The following is an 18,338-nucleotide window of genomic DNA, read 5'->3' as shown; positions in this document are numbered from 1 at the left end:
GTATAATGTAATGTTTGCAAGACAGGAGTGATGTGATCGTGCTTTCTAGTGCGAATGATGAGACGGGCAGCTGTGTTTTGAATTCGTTGAAGAGGGGTAAGAAGGGAGGCTGGTAGGCTGACAAGTAAGCTGTTGCAATAATCCAAATGTGACGTTACAAATGCGTTGACAAGGCGCTCAATGGAACTCTGGTTCAGATACTTTCTACGTTTGCCGATTCTGTAAATACCAAAGGATGCCACTCTGCAGACCTTACGAATATGTTCCCTAGTCTAATGCGTCATCTACTATGACACCAAGATATCTGGTGGACTCAGTAGGATTAATGACAGCTCCATCAATAGTGATGACTGCACGACCATTCCGCTTTCGAAATTGTGAAGAAATGTGAACCATCTCAGTCTTGTCGTCATTGAGCAGAAGCTTATTCTTGCCAGCCCAGACTTTAATGTCTTTCACACATTTGTCCATAGATGAGATGCCAACAGTCAGCTCATCACGATGAATGACCACATAGAGTTGAGTATCATCAGCATATAGCACGTGATTTATACCTTCATGAGCAGCGATGATGTCGGAAAGAGGGCCAGTATATAGAATAAAGTCCAAGGGCCCCATAACGGAGCCTTGAGGTACTCCCCACTCCAGAGGATAAGCATCGGACTCAACTCCATTTACAACAACGATCTGCTTTCGATCTTCAAGGTATGATTGAAGCCAATTCAAAACCGTACCACTGATACGATAACGTTCTCGGAAGCACTGAATAATTCTTTGATGGTTAATCGTATCAAAGGCTGCCGATCGAGTAGTCAAGTAGCATCAATATGGCTTCATGACCCTTATCCAGAGCGAGCAAGATATCATTGTACACTTTTAGTAGAGCTGTCTCAGTTGAATGATCGCTTCGGTATGCTGATTGCATTTTGGGGAATAAATCCGAGTCTGAGAGATAAGCACGCATCTGAGAAGCCACAACGCGTTCTAAAACCTTTAAATATTACAGGCATAGTTCAAGACCCGAAACTGCTTCTGCCTAATCACAAACGAAGGGGTAATGGGCTTGGTACCATGGACCCCCACCCAGATTTTTACGACTCAGAAAAAAAGAAGAAAAGAGTAGGAAAGGGAATGGAATTATTCGGCCCCATGACAAAATTTATCATTAACACATTGGCTCGCTCGTTTAGTTTACTCCAGCGATGTTGTAGGAAAAAGCCTGTTCATCGACCAAAGTAGAATGTCTATCGCTGCTCTCCTTCAGCATGTTCCGACAAAATTAGATGCACTACTTGTGTAGGCAGGGAGGGGTGGCAGGGGTATCGTAGACAGCAAAAAATTCCATGAAAAGCACAACAAAATCGAAAATCACTCAAAATCATAGGCAACATTCTCCCAGTGCTTATCCATTCTATTCTTAAATGCAATCACTGAACAAGAAGTAATATCTCTTCTGGGGGAAAAAGGGGGAAAGAAAATTATGATCAACTCGTGGAGAAGGGGCTGTCTTTCATTTTATTTTTGCACTTCACTATACACTCACTGCCCATTTGTTTGGTTTGTTTAAGGGGGAAGCAAAATGACTAACATTTTTGTGATTTCAATTATACATATGAAAATTTAGAAAAATTAAAAAGTATTTATAATTATCCTTTGAGATAATAAAATAGCTAATAAGTTCGTAATAAAGAAAATAAAACATTCTAGAGAGGAAATTATAAATGGGCTTGGCTAGATAATTTTATTGCTGTTCCTCACAAGATGTTGCTGTTCTTTTGGGTTGAATAGTTTGGACATTGGTTCTCTCAACAAGGTGGCAGACAGCCATTACTGCAGTACAGAGCCGGTAACTGGTCATTCAACTAAGAAATTCAAGTTAATTCCTCTTTTGATTGGAGTTACTTTTACAATGAAGGCTATTCATCTTATTGTCCTGGTGATTTCATTTCAATTCATTGCTGGATCTTCTTACAATGGACATCAACTTCACTCTTGTAATCATGACCTGAAGAATAAAGAACACCCACACAAGGGCTATTGTGGAAGGAGAATAGCCTACTACAGCAATGCTGTATGTACATTCCAACTTCAACTTGCACAGTGTGGAGATGTTCACATGAACCCAGGACCAACTGGCGTTGAAAATTCATCTACGTCAACCAGTCTAGATCCAACCTTGCCTGTTCAAAGAGCATACACGAGTGCACAGCTTTGCAGCCTGCGCCATCATGTTGCGTACCATCTGGAACCATGTGTGAGGGAAAGGATCAGAGATCTTAAGATCCAAAGAAAAGCTAAAACTAGACGTGGCCACAAGGGTGGAAGGAATCGGAGGCGCCATTTTGTCATTCCGAGAGCAGATGATCAGAATTTCAAAAAGCTTGGGGACCAAAACCTTGCTGGTAATAGCTCACTAGTTTATACCACTTCTGAAAGCCCCTCTCTTGAGCTGGAGCCTTCTTCACTATCACCGGAGTCGTCTTTGCTTTCAACGTCACTGATATCGGACCTTGGGCCTGGGCCTGAGCCTTCATTGTTATCATCGTTTGGATCTTCACTAGACAATGATAAGTGTACTTTTGCCTTATGGAATGCCCATTCGCTTAATGAGAAAACTCATGTGCTCTGTGATCTAATAATTGAGAGAAGCATTGACATCTTTGCTATTACAGAGACCTGGCTGACAGCGGATTATAGAAGTCATCACATTTTGGCAGATTTACAAAGTACACTTCCAGACTATCAGCTGCACCATGTGCCACGACTGAACAGGAGAGGAGGGGGAATATGCATCTGCCTTCGGAAGTCATTTGATGTTAGATTGTGCGAGACCAAAGTATTTGAGTCATTTGAATACATGGACTTGATTATTAGTTCCAGTAACTGCTTACCTGTTCGTTTTGTAGTAGTCTATAGGCCACAAATGACTTCAGATAAGCGCTTGACTGTTCCTCTATTCTATAATGATTTTTTACTTCTCCTGGAAGACATTGCTTTACATCCCGGTTTTGTCATGCTGTGCGGAGACTTTAACTTTAATGTGGACGATGCTTCCAATCAAAATGCTGTGATATTTAATGATATCATTTCCTCGGCTAACTTCAGTCAATTGGTGGCAGGTCCTACGCACGAGGCCGGACACACGTTGGATCTTATCTTGACACGAGCTCTGGATAACTTTGTTGATGAGGTTAAGACATCAAATCCTTTGCCCTCAGACCATGCCGTAGTTGAATGTTGGTTGAACTTGAGCAAACCAGAGCAACACAAGGTGAAGGTCAAATTTCGCAAATTTCGAGACATGGACATTGATGCTTTTCGATCTGATATTCGTTCGTCAACACTCTGCGTCACTCCATCTTCTGATCTCAATGTTCTCATCGATCAGTATGAAAATGTTCTAGCAGATCTTATGGATGTCCATGCACCTGAGATGATACGAGAAGTTCGAGCCCGTCCCCATGCACCGTGGTATAATAATTCCCTCCGTTTAGCCAAACAGGATCTGCGTAGATGGGAACGCTTGTGGAATTCATCTAAACTTGAGGTATATCGACAAATCTTCAGAAAGCAGCGTATTCTTTATAAGAACATGCTTGAACAGGCAAAGAAAGAATACTACAGACTTTCTTTTGAAGGCTGTAGTGCACGTCAACTGTTCCAGAAAGTTTGTAGATTGTCCTCACCATCTTCAAGCAAAACCCTTCCATCAAACGAGGGTATGAACAGGCGCCAACTTGCAGATCATTTCTCACAGTTCTTCTCTGACAAAATTGAAAACATCACGTCTTCTTTTGCGTCAGCACCTGTAAGTACACATAAACCAGGCACTGATGTGACGCCAGGAGAGCATCCCTGTATGATAGAGTTTGACTGTGTTACTGTAGAAGCAGTGAAGAAATTGATTATAGATTCCCCATCTACCTCCTGTGAGATGGACCCTCTACCGACATGGCTTGTCAAGAAATGTGTGGACGAATTGTCTCCAGTGATTGCTCGAATCATCAACCTGTCATTCAGAAATGGTCACTTTCCAGATTCGCTTAAACAGGCAAATGTCAATCCTCTTTTGAAAAAACCTGGACTAGATCCTGAGGTGCTGAAAAACTACAGGCCGATAGCTAAACTGAAGTTCATTGGTAAGATAATTGAGCGAGCATGTGCTAAGCAGGTTCATGCTTATCTCTCATCCAATGATCTGTATGGCAAAACGCAATCAGCTTATAGAAAGGACCATAGCGTTGAAACGGCTATGCTTCGTATCTACAACGACCTCCTACTAACGGCTGATAAGGGCAAGGAAGCACTTCTTGTGTTGCTTGATTACTCTTCTGCTTTTGACTGTATTAATCATGATGTTTTACTATCTTGTCTGTCCTCCAGATATGGTTTTTCAGGTCTAGCATTGAATTGGTTCAACTCATATATTAGAAATCGTTCTCAGAGTGTAGTAATTGATTGTGTGTCATCTGCACCAGTTTCGTTGTCAGATGGTGTACCTCAGGGTTCTGTAATGGGACCGTTGTGTTATATAATGTATACTGCTTCTCTAGAATCCATTATTGAGGAGCAAGGTATAAATAGAATTGTATATGCAGATGATACCCAGTTATATAGAATGTTCTCAGATAGGGACCGTAGTTCAATTATCCCTAGGATAGAGTCGTGTTTAGATGGAATTATGAAATGGTCAATTACGAATAGTTTGAAGTTGAATTCTGAGAAAACTGAGATCTTGCACATAACGTCTCGTCACAGGAACTCATATGATGTCTCAACTCTGAATGTTGCTGGTTCTATCATTCAGCCAGTCTCGAAGGCACGGGATCTAGGGGTAATTGTCGAGAATGAACTAGGAATGAAGTCCCATGTTAACAATATTTGTAGGGCTCCCGGGGGGGGGGGGGGCACTCAGTATGTAATGCATAGTGGGTATGTGCCGCGGAGAGGATCCCCATTTTTACACTAAAATTTCCGTTCCAAGGCATAGCATTTCCTTCTTATCGAGAAAAAAGAAGAAAGAAATCCGTTCCAAAGCTTCGCATATTTTTCGTTACGCCGTTCCGGTCGCATTGATCTGCTACAAGGAGCTGCAATTTTTGTGAAAAGCGGCCTTAGAGCGCTTTTCGACCATCGCCTAAGCGGGAGCGCACCCGGCGGAGGCCGCGCTAGCTGCGTCATGCACGATTGCCCGTTCCATAGGGATGCATACGCACTCACAGAGATACGGAGATCCGTTCCGAGGACCCCCGTTTTCACAAACATTTGTAGTTCCGAAGCCCGTTCCGAGGACCCTCCTTTTTACAATAAGCCCGCTCCAAGGCCCCCGTTTTTTGCCTCGCCCGCGGCACACCCCTACCACTTATTTGGTCGAGTGCCCCCCCCCCGGGGTAGGGCTGCTGCAATTGGGTTACACAAAATTGGGAAAATGAGAAAATATCTTGATAGGAAAACAACAGAAAAGTTAGTACATGCCTTCATCTTAAGTCACTTAGATAATAATAATAGTTTACTATTCGGAATACAGGAATCGCTTCTTGATAAATTACAACACATCCAAAATTCTGCTGCAAGACTTATAACTCGAAAAGGAAAATTTGAACACATCACCCCTATCTTATCTGACCTTCACTGGCTACCCATTCGATCAAGGATCAAATATAAACTTCTCATATTAACATTCAAATGTATTCATGGTATTGCCCCTGCTTATCTTCAAGAACTTGTCCAGATTCATAAACCCACGCGTAATCTCCGTTCTGGCTCACAAAATCTTCTCTCTGAAATTACTGTCAAGACCAAATCATATGGGGATCGGGCTTTCCAGAAAGCTGCACCAGCACTATGGAATTCTCTACCACCGACATTAAGAAATATTACCCAGCTTGAGAAATTCAAAGTTCAATTAAAAACCCACATCTTTCAGAATGTTTGATTTAGTCAATCGCGCATAGAGACCTGTAAGTGTTATGCGTTTTTAAGAAATGTACTATTATTATTATTATATTTGCTACTTTATAACATATGACGACTGCTGTAAAATGTATTGAGTAGTGAATTATCACATTTCATTCTAAACTATACTTACAAGGAAGACACTGTTTACAGAATGTTGCATTGTGTGTTAAAAACCTGACCAGTTTTTGAGTAGGCCTAGTTAAGGAATTTAAGTGGTACTGGTGGTAATCTGTTTGGCACAGAGGTCTTTTCTATAAGCTGAGATCATCAAAGCTAAGCCCATGCATTCAGGACATGTTAGGATCTATGTACAACAGATTAGAAAGCAAGGTCTTCTGGAAGGGTCAAGCCAGTAAGCTGATACCAGTCACCCAAGGGGTGAGGCAAGGTGGGGTCTTATCTCCAACATTATACACTACATATGTTGATGGTCTGATAAAAAACTCCGTGAAAAGAATCTTGGCTGCACAATAGATGGTCGTTTCTCCGGTCTGGTAGTCCTTGCGGATGATATTGCACTCATCACCTCCTCATCAACAGAGCTGCAGCAAATGTTAGAGGTTGCCTTTAACTATGCTCAACAATGGCACTACAGATTCAATCCTTCCAAATGTGCAGTAGTTGTAACAAACAAGACCAAAAAACCTACAAGATCATCCTGGGAAGTCGGTGGTTCCATCATAGAGGAGAAAGATAACCACCCACATCTTGGTGTCATCAAATCTGGAACAAGGTTTGATCCTACAGATAACATCATTGGAATGTGACTCCTTACCTTCTACGCTCTCTCTGGCACAGGTGCCTATACAGGTGGACTCATCCCCACTATTATATCCCAGCTATGGAAAACCTTTTGTATCCCTAGGATGTAGCAAGGCTCTACTGTATTCAAATTCACGAAATCTATGCTGCAGAAGCTCGACAAGACCCAGTGCCACCTCTTTAAACAAATTCTTGGGGTGCCAAAGTCTGCCGCAGATGAGATTGTATTCCTGCTGACAAATCTCATGCCAGTTTCTTCACAGATTGACCTCGACAGGCTACTGCTACTCGGGCAACTCATTGCTCTTGACCATAGTCGCTTTGAGTTCAGGACACTTCTTGCTGCTCTTAATGCAGGAACACCCACCATACGGGCATTACAAACCACATTGAAGAAGTATGACCTGCCAGATCTGCATATTCTCATCTCCAATCCACCATCATATCCCGTCTGGAAACGTATGTCTAAATACAAAGTGCTTCATGCTGTAAGACAACTCACTCTACAAGGAATCTGTTGTAAATCTTCACTCAGGCTCTGGATAGACAAGGTCCCACCTTCTGCTAACCTCCTATATCCTAAGTACTCTATATCACCTACAATTCGTCACGCAATTATAGTTAGAGCCCAACTACTGTCCTGTACGTACCTAACTCAAAGTCGTCTATACACTTTGAAGAAATCCTCTACTCGTATCTGCCCCTTATGCAACTCTGCGGATGAAACAGTGGAGCATTTTGTTGCAGCCTGTCCAAATCTCAACCATCTACCTGTGGATTTTGTCAACAAAGCTAAGGAGTGCCTAGTAGACCACACATATTGTCACAACCTTTATGACAGTGATGACCCCCACCAATTTACTTGTGCCACATCCTTGCTTGTCATCTGAAGTTCACAATAGCTTACTCCTACTATCCCTCTTTTTTCTTCACAAAATCCATACCTCCCGTTCTACGTCTCTTGAAATAACCTAAAACGGATCTGTGATTACATACATTTACATTCTATCTGGACTCCAGGAATCTCCAAAGAAGTGGAGGGATCAGTTAAGAGAGAGAGAGAGGTGGTACTGGTTCGCATCTACTTCAACAAGAGGATTTTAAGACTGGATCGACTACACGCATTTATACCCGAGAGAGCCTGCATGGCTCTTTTGCTTGTCAAATTTTGAAATTTCGAATTTAAAAGGATGGTCCGGGCTGAAAATATCTATATCTGAACTCTGTGATGATCTCAACTTATCTCCTCAACCCTTGGGCGAACACTCAATATATTGCAAGCTTCAACACAAATTATAATCCAATTTGGGGATAGGGCAAAAGGGGGGTTTAATTATTGGGAAGGGGAAGACAGTTCTTTGTTCTCTGATTAGGGGTTGTTTGAAACTATCAACAATAAGAGTTTTATTGTCTTGGATTAAATTAATGAATAAGGGTTATTAGAAGGGGGTATGGACATATTAAGGGATGGTTCTGAGAAGGGGGTATTTACATTATGATGTCTAGACTATAATGTATGTAGTGATTTATACAATATACATGCCACTATGGTTCCTATCATTACTTCAGTGCCAATATCAAAATATTTCAGCTCGCGCTTTATTTTTATTTAGGTGGGCCGATGATGTCATGTCCGCATTTATACTCTTTCTTATGTTATTACATGAAATTACAATTCCATGATAAAAAAAAAAATAAAGAACAAATTTCGTATTTCTCAATAATTAATATTAGTTGACATTGTCCGATGTCGACGGGATGTAACGAAATAATGAAATCTCGAATCGCATATTGACTTTAGAAATCGGAATATGTTAAGCCCATGCATGTTATCCTCTTGAACAGATTATTATCTTACTCAACAGTGATCAACAGGCCTAATGAACTGAAAGTTTGTCTATTTTACAATTATTCTTCTCCCTTCGTTTCATTCACAAATTTCTCTTCTTTTTTGGTCTCCTCTCCTTCCCCTTTTCAATGTTTTATCTCTCTTTTCCGCCTTACCCCTCTTCCCCCTCTTTAATTCGCAGAAAATGGGGAGGGGGTATATGCCTGTCTGAGAGAGCGAGGGAGGACAAGAAACTGAAATCGAACCCCTGAAAGAACAAGATTGGCATTGATTTAAATATCTTGTTTCGTACTTCTCAGCGACCACGAATTTACTGACAGCATGGGTCGACATGCTGACAGCACAATGCGAAGAAAGCATCAAGAGGCCCTCGGGAATTCTCTAGTCGAGGTCGCGCGTGCGAGTTCTATGCAACAACATCTACATCTTGGGTGAATGAAGTCATGTGAGAATGCATGCATCGCACTCTCCTTCGGCGGCTCTTTTTAGACGATATTCCACGCGCTGCCCGCATCTATTAAAAAAATCTGGGACAATGTATGTATGGGCGAGACAAGACTGATATATGCTCACCTAATTCTATACCGTCAACCATCGAGGAAAATAATTCTTTCCACCACTATATAACAGTGTTTAAGGTCTACTCTTGGTATAATTCACGTGTAGGACCTATATACTCTTTCTTGTTACAATAATTATACTCTGTAGCTGTAGCAGATATACCAAGGAGATATACAGTTCAGTGTACCGGGTTGCCGGCCGGCGCATCATACCTTCTGAACAGACTGTGTGTCTTGACTTCAGTTCACCGACTCATCACCGACAGATAAGTTTATTTTGCAAACACACGGCTTCATGCACCCCCTCGGTGTAGAATGAGACAAAGCGACGACATCAATGACTGTTACCGTGGTTACAATGAAGTGAATAATTTTCTGTCGGATCATCGGTCTACCATTTTGAACTAGATTGTTTCGATTCTTCACATCTCTTTCAAGACAGTGGTAAGTATACAATTCTCAATATCTGCCTGTCCTTTTGCACAAAGTATATCACAGCTATAGCTAAATGTGGATAAAGGGATATAAAGGTATATATATCCATCTCCCCCCATAACCATTGGAACGTGCAGCAGACAACACAACTCGCTAAAACCTTACAACCGCCACCCCCGATATTAACAGGCACACATGCATCACCAGCCCGGGTCACCAGCATATTCGGATGTTACCACCACTCAGTTATGACGTATACCAACACCGTCGCAACAAACTCCTAACATCATGACAACTACTAGTATTGCCAATACAACAAGAGTACGCAACAACAACTTTGCCTGTACTACCATGTCCACCACCATATTACAATTACACCAGCAACACCATAAAACACCACCACAAGCACAGCTCCCATGTCAGGGATACCGTTTTGTTGTTTTGTTTCTTACCTTCAGTGAAATATATACCCCCCCTTGAAATGTATTTTTGGCAATCATCCACCCTCATACTCTTTTAGTTTCACGAAACGTGAAGTTGAAAGTAAATATTCGACCTTGTCGTTTATATAGAAATCGCTGTGAAATGAAAGCATGATAATTATTTCCTATTTAGTATTTGGAATGTTTTGATTAGATTTTTTTTACCATGGTTTCTCTTTGTAGGTGCGATAGTTATTTCATATAAATATGACTTTATTTTGATTGTTTTTAAACGATTCTAATGAAGGCTTTGTAATTGGAAGCTAGATTGGAGTTTTATTCAAGTGACCCATTGTGACACGGATCAAGGTCAGGGTAGATTCACTGTAGAAACTGTGGTGTTAAAACTGACACCAGTTGGTGTTAAATTTACACCCTAGAGATTGAACATAACACCAAAGAATGTAAATGTAACAACCAGGGGTCTTGTATAACACATATAGGTGACGTGGTAAACTAACACTGTCAATTTAACACCGGTGTAAAACAAGCGCTGATGTGGTCCTCTATGTACACCGGTTAACACCACGGTTTTTGCTGTATAGGGTCACATGATTTACGCGCCAATGTGTGAATCATCTCCGCGAGAAGCGCCCCATTTTGAAATTGTTGAATATACAGAATCTACCAACTTTTTTAAAACCAATTCCTGATTATTTTTGTCTTCAACTCCATGATCTCTGTGGAGGAGGACGAGAAACAGGGCCACAAGTAAAGTCTAACAGTGCTTTCGAAAGCATTTTTTCCCCCTTGTTATACCTGGAAAGCTGTGGCGAAATGAGCCAAAAATTTTGAGGGGCCAGATATGGCGTATCGATCAACATTTATTGAAAAATAAGTTGCGAGCGAGAATTTTATTTATTACAAAATCAAATTTTGTGATAGATTTTGACATAATACTCAGAAAATAATTTCATATTTCACCATTCTCTCTCGTCCTTTTCTTTTCTTTCCTTTTTTTTCCTTGGTTTGGGGGGAGGCAAGCGCCCCAAATGCCCCCATCTGTTCACCACTGCTGCAGGAAACCTATATCACTTCTTTCCCGCTGTGATATGAACCCGAAATCAAATACAGATTTGTTATTAGCGGTTGATGCCGAAACTTGACGCCGAAACTTAATAGGGAACAGATATGTTTGTTCTTTTATTCATTTTTATTAACATGCAAAAGAGACCTTTAATCATTTCAAGAATCTCTCCTTCCCGGAAGAGTATAAAAAGCAGAATTTGAGTCTTTCCTGAGATTCCTGACACAATTGGCTGCGATCCGGGGAGGGGGGGGGGGCGTGTCCTACTTCGAATTTCAAATTTTGTACAGGAGAAGGCCGTAGCCCCCTCAATGGACCATTTGCACGAAATCACCTATGCCTCAAGTGGTTCCATCTCAAATTAGGGAACTATAATTCATTCAAAATTACATCAACAGTGGTTCAAATATTAATGCTGCAATACCGGGTGGAAGGTTTATAGGAAGCCCATTGTTGCGTTTGAAACTATCCAACAAAATAATCTCTGTGTGTTCTTCATGAAAATCAATTTCCGTTTGATTTTTACTATTTTAGAGTTGCATTACAACTCCTCCAAAGGGTCATAGATTATAAGCCCTTGTCTAATAGGGACCGTGATCATGTCCAATATGAGCTTATACATGAGCAAATTTGATGAACATTATACGATTATTTATCTCCGAATTAAAATAAAAACACAACAACATTGACATCGACATCTCAACATAATATGAAAATTATGATAGGTTTATATTAGTTGGGAGTTGATTTTGTCTATTGTTTGTTTTACCCCTTTTCCTTAAAAAGTGTGTTTATTAAGTAAATCAACAAAATCGTACATGACGGAATTTAAACATAAACGAGAATGTGTCGTATATGCACTGTGACGTAGGGGAAATTGGAAGGAATTATTCAAACAGGGAGGTCCCTGGAATATAATCAACCTTATTTTTCAATGATGTAAGCACGGTCCCAGATGTAAGTAAGCAATTCTAGTTTGATTGAAATGGATGCGAGAGGTTTTACACGAAGACAATGATTGGTCTCATGTGGCCAATTTCCGGATCATCACTGATCAAGAGTGATACCTCATCAAACCCCTCTGGATTTTGTAATGACTTAACACTATAATTGTCACCATGAGGTAATTATTATTTCAGGCAAGACATCAAAGATAAGTTATGCCGTAGCAGGTGTTAATGTGTTAGAAAATTTATTGATCCATATTGTATACGTTTTTGTAAATGAAATAATATTTAGTGAGGACACGGAAAAAGCAGAGTTGGTGTGTAATGAGAGGGAGAAAGGGAAAGAGGGAGACGAAATAGGGAGGAAGTACTACAACAGCGGCTTCTTCTTCTACTACTATACTACTTCTACTTACTACCATGGAGGTAAACCTCCATGTTACTACTAATATCACCAATCCCTCTACTAGTACTTGGTTTTGGATAAAAGCTGAATAATCCCAAGACATATTGATGGAGATTTGACAAAATCCATCAGAGATTGACAGAGTTATGTTTTTGTGACGTCACATGCGAGCAGCTCCCCATTGGTCATGTGATATAAATTCCCTTTAATTTTCAGGTGGGGTACGGAGGAGGTGGGGGGGTATTCAATTTACAAGGGGACTTGCCTTTTGTCAATTATAGAGAGGGGCAGACACGGTTAAAAGTGTGCTTGCGGATAGGATATTGATTTCCACTTATGGTTGAAACACTGCACCAGTGAATTAACAATCATTTAATTCATATTTAATGATGAAAACGAAAACTTTGGATGGAATTGCTGGTATGTACCTCGTCAGAGTCTGAGCTTGCATGTTATTTGAAATAATATACTCTCCATATTCTAGAAATCTCGGTAAAACCGTTTAGAGAGGAGAAGGGAAAATGAATCATGATATTCATCCGTGCGTGATAGAAAGTGCTCAGCGAATCTATAATTAGAAAGTTTATTTCGAGGGGATGGGGTCTGCTTCAACAGGGACTTGTCGCATACATGGGGGGGGGGGGGGGTCAAATTGTTGCCTAAATGAAATGATCGTGGTTGAAGAATCTATTAGACATTTGATAAAGCGCCTATTCCTTTCAGTTAAAGGGGAATGAAACCTTTGGAACAAGTAGGCTTGTGTCGAAACAGAAAAATCAAACAATAATAACAAAGAAAGTTTCGAGAAAAATCGGACAAATAATGAGAAACTTATGAGCATTTGAATAGTGCAATCACTAATGCCATGGAGATCCTCCCATTGGCAATGCGACAAGGATATGTGATGTCACATGTGAACAACTTTCCCTTTGATGGACTATAAAATACCCCCAAAATTTATCTTTTTGCTTTTTCTTATGGTGATACAAACTCTTTATCCATGATGTATTTTTCAAAAATCTGTATTACATGCCCTCCTATAGAAAGATTATATGCTCTACTGATAGATGTGAAAAAAGAGGCAGTTTAAGTGAAATATATACTAAAGTAATGGGGAGAGTTGTTCACAAGTGACATCACACATCTTTGTCGCATTGCGAATGTGAAGATCTCCATAGCAATAGTGATCGCAATATTTAAATGCTCATAACTTTCTCGTCATTTGTCCGATTTTTCTCAAACTTTCGTTGATCTGTTTCTTTAATTTTTCTGTTTTCACACAAGCTATCTTGTTCCAAAGATATCATTCTCCTTTAAAAATCGCTGCACACACACTATTCCATGTTTAGGCCCCTAAAACAACATGAACAATAATTCAACACCTCAGAAGGATCAGTTTAGTCCATGCAAATCCATTGTCCTCTGAGCCAAATACATGGGTTTTAGTGAGTTTCTTGAACTGGTCAACAGAGGAGACCATCTTCACTGCAGTAGGTACATGATTCCATAATTTTGCAGCTACGACAGGCATGACAGGGCAGTATGGACATTTCACCAGCACTTTTCTTTCTTGGAAAGATGCTGAATAAACCAGATTCATAAACGACGATGAATGAGTAGACGGACTTGAGAACGACGAATATTAGAAGAACTCTAAGATTAGAAAGTCAAAAAGGGGCCTAAGCTTTCGATCCTAGCAGAATCTTCGTCGGAGGCAAAATCTAAGATTGTCAGTCTCAGAACTGATCGTTTTTTTTATGTACATAAATGTGTCCCCATGTCCACGGGTCATGCCATTCTGACCTGGGTCCCGTAACACCAAGGAGATATCACTCTGGTAACACAAAGGTTAGTGATTAATAGTATGCTTGATTTTTCACGATTGATTGTACATTGTAGTCAATGGAACCAATCGTAAAACATGTTATACGATCATCAAAGCTTTGTGTTACGGGCCCCTTACGAGCACAAGGAAAGAAGTTCTCATTGCCATTTGGTCTATGCCCGCTTCGTCTACTTTTCGTACATGGTCTAATCATATCTACCATTTGGTCTAATCGTCATTTTGCAAGAGCGATAAATAGATATAACAATTAACATACATGTATAGGCCTAGACGCCTAGTGACTGAGGCCATTATATCATGTGTACTTTCCACTTGCATGGTCTTACTCTTATACAGTAACTATTTCTGAATCAAATTTTCATTTGAAAATGTAGACAACGTGTACATTCAGTGGACCTTCTGGTTATTACACTAAACTGCCAAATGACTATGAGAAAATAATAAATGGGCATTAGACAAAGTGTACAGTACATGCACCAAACGGTTATTACACCAAGTATATTAGACCAAGTGGATATGGTGTTATCATACTATTTTGAAAGATGTTTACTTGAATTCCATCATGCGCAGATCTTTTAAGTTAAAGGTCACCGCGTGTCATTATTGATATGCCTCATCGATGTGCCAAGATAATATCCAATACTAAAAATAATACCAAAATTTATTAAATGTCCTGGTTGTTCCTGTTGCTCTTGTCGAAAACAATATTGAGCGTATTTTATGTCCTTTTCCCCATTCTGTCGTTACAGAGATACATGTAAATCTGCATTGAACACACCGGCGTATATTGACGCCCCTATTGCCCCCTATTTGACATGTATCTCAATTATGGTATAAGCAAGGGGACAAAGCGACCGAGCGTGGAAATGACATCAGATCGTATTCTGTCAAATGTAATTTATTGAGTATTTTACCCATGAAAAAATATACTGAAATAAGTGAAATTGAACGGAAGGGTGATGAAATGAGATACTGCAATGAATAAGTGGTCTGTTTTCACGAATGTTTAACCGTTACAAAATTAATGTGTGTTTATATAGTGTTTTGAAAGAATTCTGAATTTGTCTTCATTTTCTCCTTTTCCTTTTCTATTTTGCTGTTTTTTTGTGCCCCCTCAAATTTCCGCCCGCACCGGAAGTTATGTATTTCAAAACGAAGTTTAAATTTGTCAAATAATCCTACAAACACTGGATCCCGATCATGCCTATATATAATTATATGAAAAAGTTTCAGAACCTATTATAATGATTATATAGGGGTGCAAATTTATGAGATTAATCATTATAGAAAGCAGAGTGACTGAGCTTTAGATTTTTAAAATGAGTTTTGGTGCATTCACCTTCTAGAGAGTGGGGTAGTAAATCCTCTATTATTTTTCTTATTCCCATTTTGTTCCCATTTTCTCCTTCGCGATTTTCTTGCCCCTCAATTGTCGCCGGAGGCATAGACTTGCTCCCCAACCCCCTCGATACGCAAGTGTTTGAATCTTTACAGCCCTCAAACGTCGATTAAAAAAAGAACATCACATATATTTTTGTTACGTATTTTTTAAAATTTTATTTTTACCTTTTTCTGCATGTTTTATTGAAATAAATGAAAATAATTTAAAAAAGAACATGACATATATTTGTTACGTAATTTTTTGAATTTTATTTTTACCTTTTTCTGTATGTTTTATTGAAATAAATGAAAATAGTTTCATATTTACAGATTGGAATGATTCAAAATAAGTATATATTTTTTTAACTTTCCAGAGGTGCGATATCTCTATATGCTAGCTCTTTTGCTGGTGGCATATTTTCGAAGGGCACTTACCACTTACATCCCCGAGTTGATCTTCTCACTCCCAGTATTGACATGTTGAGTATGTCACTAATGGGCAATTAACCGCCAGATTTGTTTTACCCACTGTAGGCTTCGGCATTTCTCCTTGGCCTGACTGACTTGCCTCCAATGAAGGTTCTCAGTTAGCCCAGCGTGTTCAGACTATCACTTCATTCCCGTTTTAATCTTACTTTCAGTTTCTTAAGTTGCATAATGAGCTAAAATTTGAATGGATAAAACTTGGCACAGTCATTATTTATGAAAATGCAAGCGAGGAAAAATTACTCCAACCTGCACTCTTGGTAATTGCAGCGTTACTTTACACAGCTATTCAATATTTAGGAAAAAGTACTTTCCTAAATAATACATGGATTAAAAAAAATATTTTCAACATAACGTGATCAACTTTATCAATTTATGTTGCTGGGCGTTGTGGTGTGTGGTGTATGTAGTCCAGTTGGGGGGGGGGGGAGGGGGTACTATTGATTCAGAGGTTTGAGCCATGGTCACGGTTATGCGGATGACGATTGATATCGGGCCCAGTCGTTATTAGCTGACTATATCTGTTCTGAATGTACATCTGTAAAAAAATATATTGCATATTGTACAAATGTGTAACCTTTTAACAGCTTTTGAAACAACTCTCAGACGACCTAAAGATTGCCTTGAAAAAAGCAAATAGGGGCGGAGGGGAGGGGGTGATTGTCCCCTGCCCTCCTCCATGCCCCCTCCCTTCGAAGCCTTAAAGTGATCATTTCACTTTGTTCTGATTTAAAAAAATCTCATTTTGGTTCTTGAAAATGGGCTAAACATTAGGCTTATAGTGTAAAAATACCATCTCAAAAGTTTCAAAGTATTATATCTACAGGATCAATTTAAAACATTGGAGATGTAAACCAAAGTTTCAAAATAATTGGGAGTTGGTTTCAATGACTATGTGTATAGAGCGAATCTGTGCAACACAACACATTAAAGGGATCGTTTAACTTTGTGAGCAGCAGATTAAAAAAATTATCAAACTGAGTTGAAACGTGCGTATGGGTGCCTGTATTTGTTCTCAAAAACCCTGAAACAGACCACAATATAGGATGAAAAACTGTAATTTAGATACAAGTAGCAATTTATTAGCCTGATTTTGAGAACCGTCTAGTAGACGGGTTCAGCTTATGACCAGTTTTCTCCAATTCAAAAAGTCCGTTGGGTATTTTGACTGCCTTCTGTTGTGTGTATCTCCTATACACACACTATTAGCTGCACTGTACATTCAGTGTATATCTTGTACACACTGTATATGTAGGTCATGTTGTGTTCATCTAGAATTAATGTGTTGTGGTGCACAGATTCCCTGTATACACATAGTCATTGAAACCAACTCCCAATTATTTCAAACTTTGGTTTACATCTCCAAGGTTTAAAATTGATCCTGTAAATATAATACTTTGAAACTTTTGGGATGGTATTTTTACACTATAAGCCTAATGTTTAGCCCATTTTCAGGAACCAAAAGGAGAATTTTAAAAATCAGAACAAAGTGAAATGATCACTTTAACTCGAGATGAACACAGCATGACCTACATACAGTGTGTACAAGGTATACACTGAATGTTCAGTGCAGCTAATAGCGTGTGTATAGGAGATACACACAGCAGAAGGCAGTCAACATAGCCAACGGACTTTTTGAATTGGAGAAAACTGGTCATAAGCTGAGCCTGTCTACTAGACGGTTCTCAAAATCAAGCTAATAAATTGCTACTTGTATCTAAATTACAGTTTTTCATCCTATATTGAAGTCTGTTTCAGGGTTTTTGAGGACAAATACAGGCACTCATACACATGTTTCGTCTCAGTTTGAGAATTTTTTAAATCAGCTGCTCACAAAGTTAAACGATCTCTTTAAGTTTTCTTTTCTACCATGTCTACTCTCTGCCTTACTCCAAACCGTCCATTAATATGCCATTGGTAATAACGTGCTAGCTTTGATCGGTGTGGTGTCGTTTTCGCCGATGAGACCAGAAGCGGATCCATGACTGGTAGAGGCACATCCCGTGTCCCCCCTTTTGAGAGGCATAACAAAGTTTGATGGGAATGTGTCGTGCATACGCACAAGTGAGGCCTTTTTTTTTGCTTGTCAAATTGGTCCCGACATAAATCACCATTAATTGGGAGTGAAGAGTAAGACCTTTTTTTATGGGGGGTATTTTTTTTTTTTACAAATATGCCCCCTCCTTTGGAAAATCCTGGA

The 18,338-nt window shown here is 39.6% G+C and overlaps 1 protein-coding gene across 1 annotated transcript; it reads left to right on the top strand.

The window, feature by feature from the left end:
* The first annotated feature begins 2,923 nt into the window (after positions 1-2,923).
* On the top strand, positions 2,924-6,725 carry LOC135156767 (uncharacterized). The gene is made up of 2 exons (XM_064110032.1): positions 2,924-4,139; positions 6,433-6,725. Exons 1-2 carry the CDS (start codon positions 2,924-2,926, stop codon positions 6,723-6,725), a joined length of 1,509 nt encoding a protein of 502 aa, XP_063966102.1.
* Positions 6,726-18,338: the final 11,613 nt, after the last annotated feature.

Source organism: Lytechinus pictus, chromosome 15, assembly GCF_037042905.1.
Source record: "Lytechinus pictus isolate F3 Inbred chromosome 15, Lp3.0, whole genome shotgun sequence".
NCBI lineage: Eukaryota > Metazoa > Echinodermata > Echinoidea > Temnopleuroida > Toxopneustidae > Lytechinus > Lytechinus pictus.
This window is presented reverse-complemented; position numbering and strand designations above follow the sequence as displayed.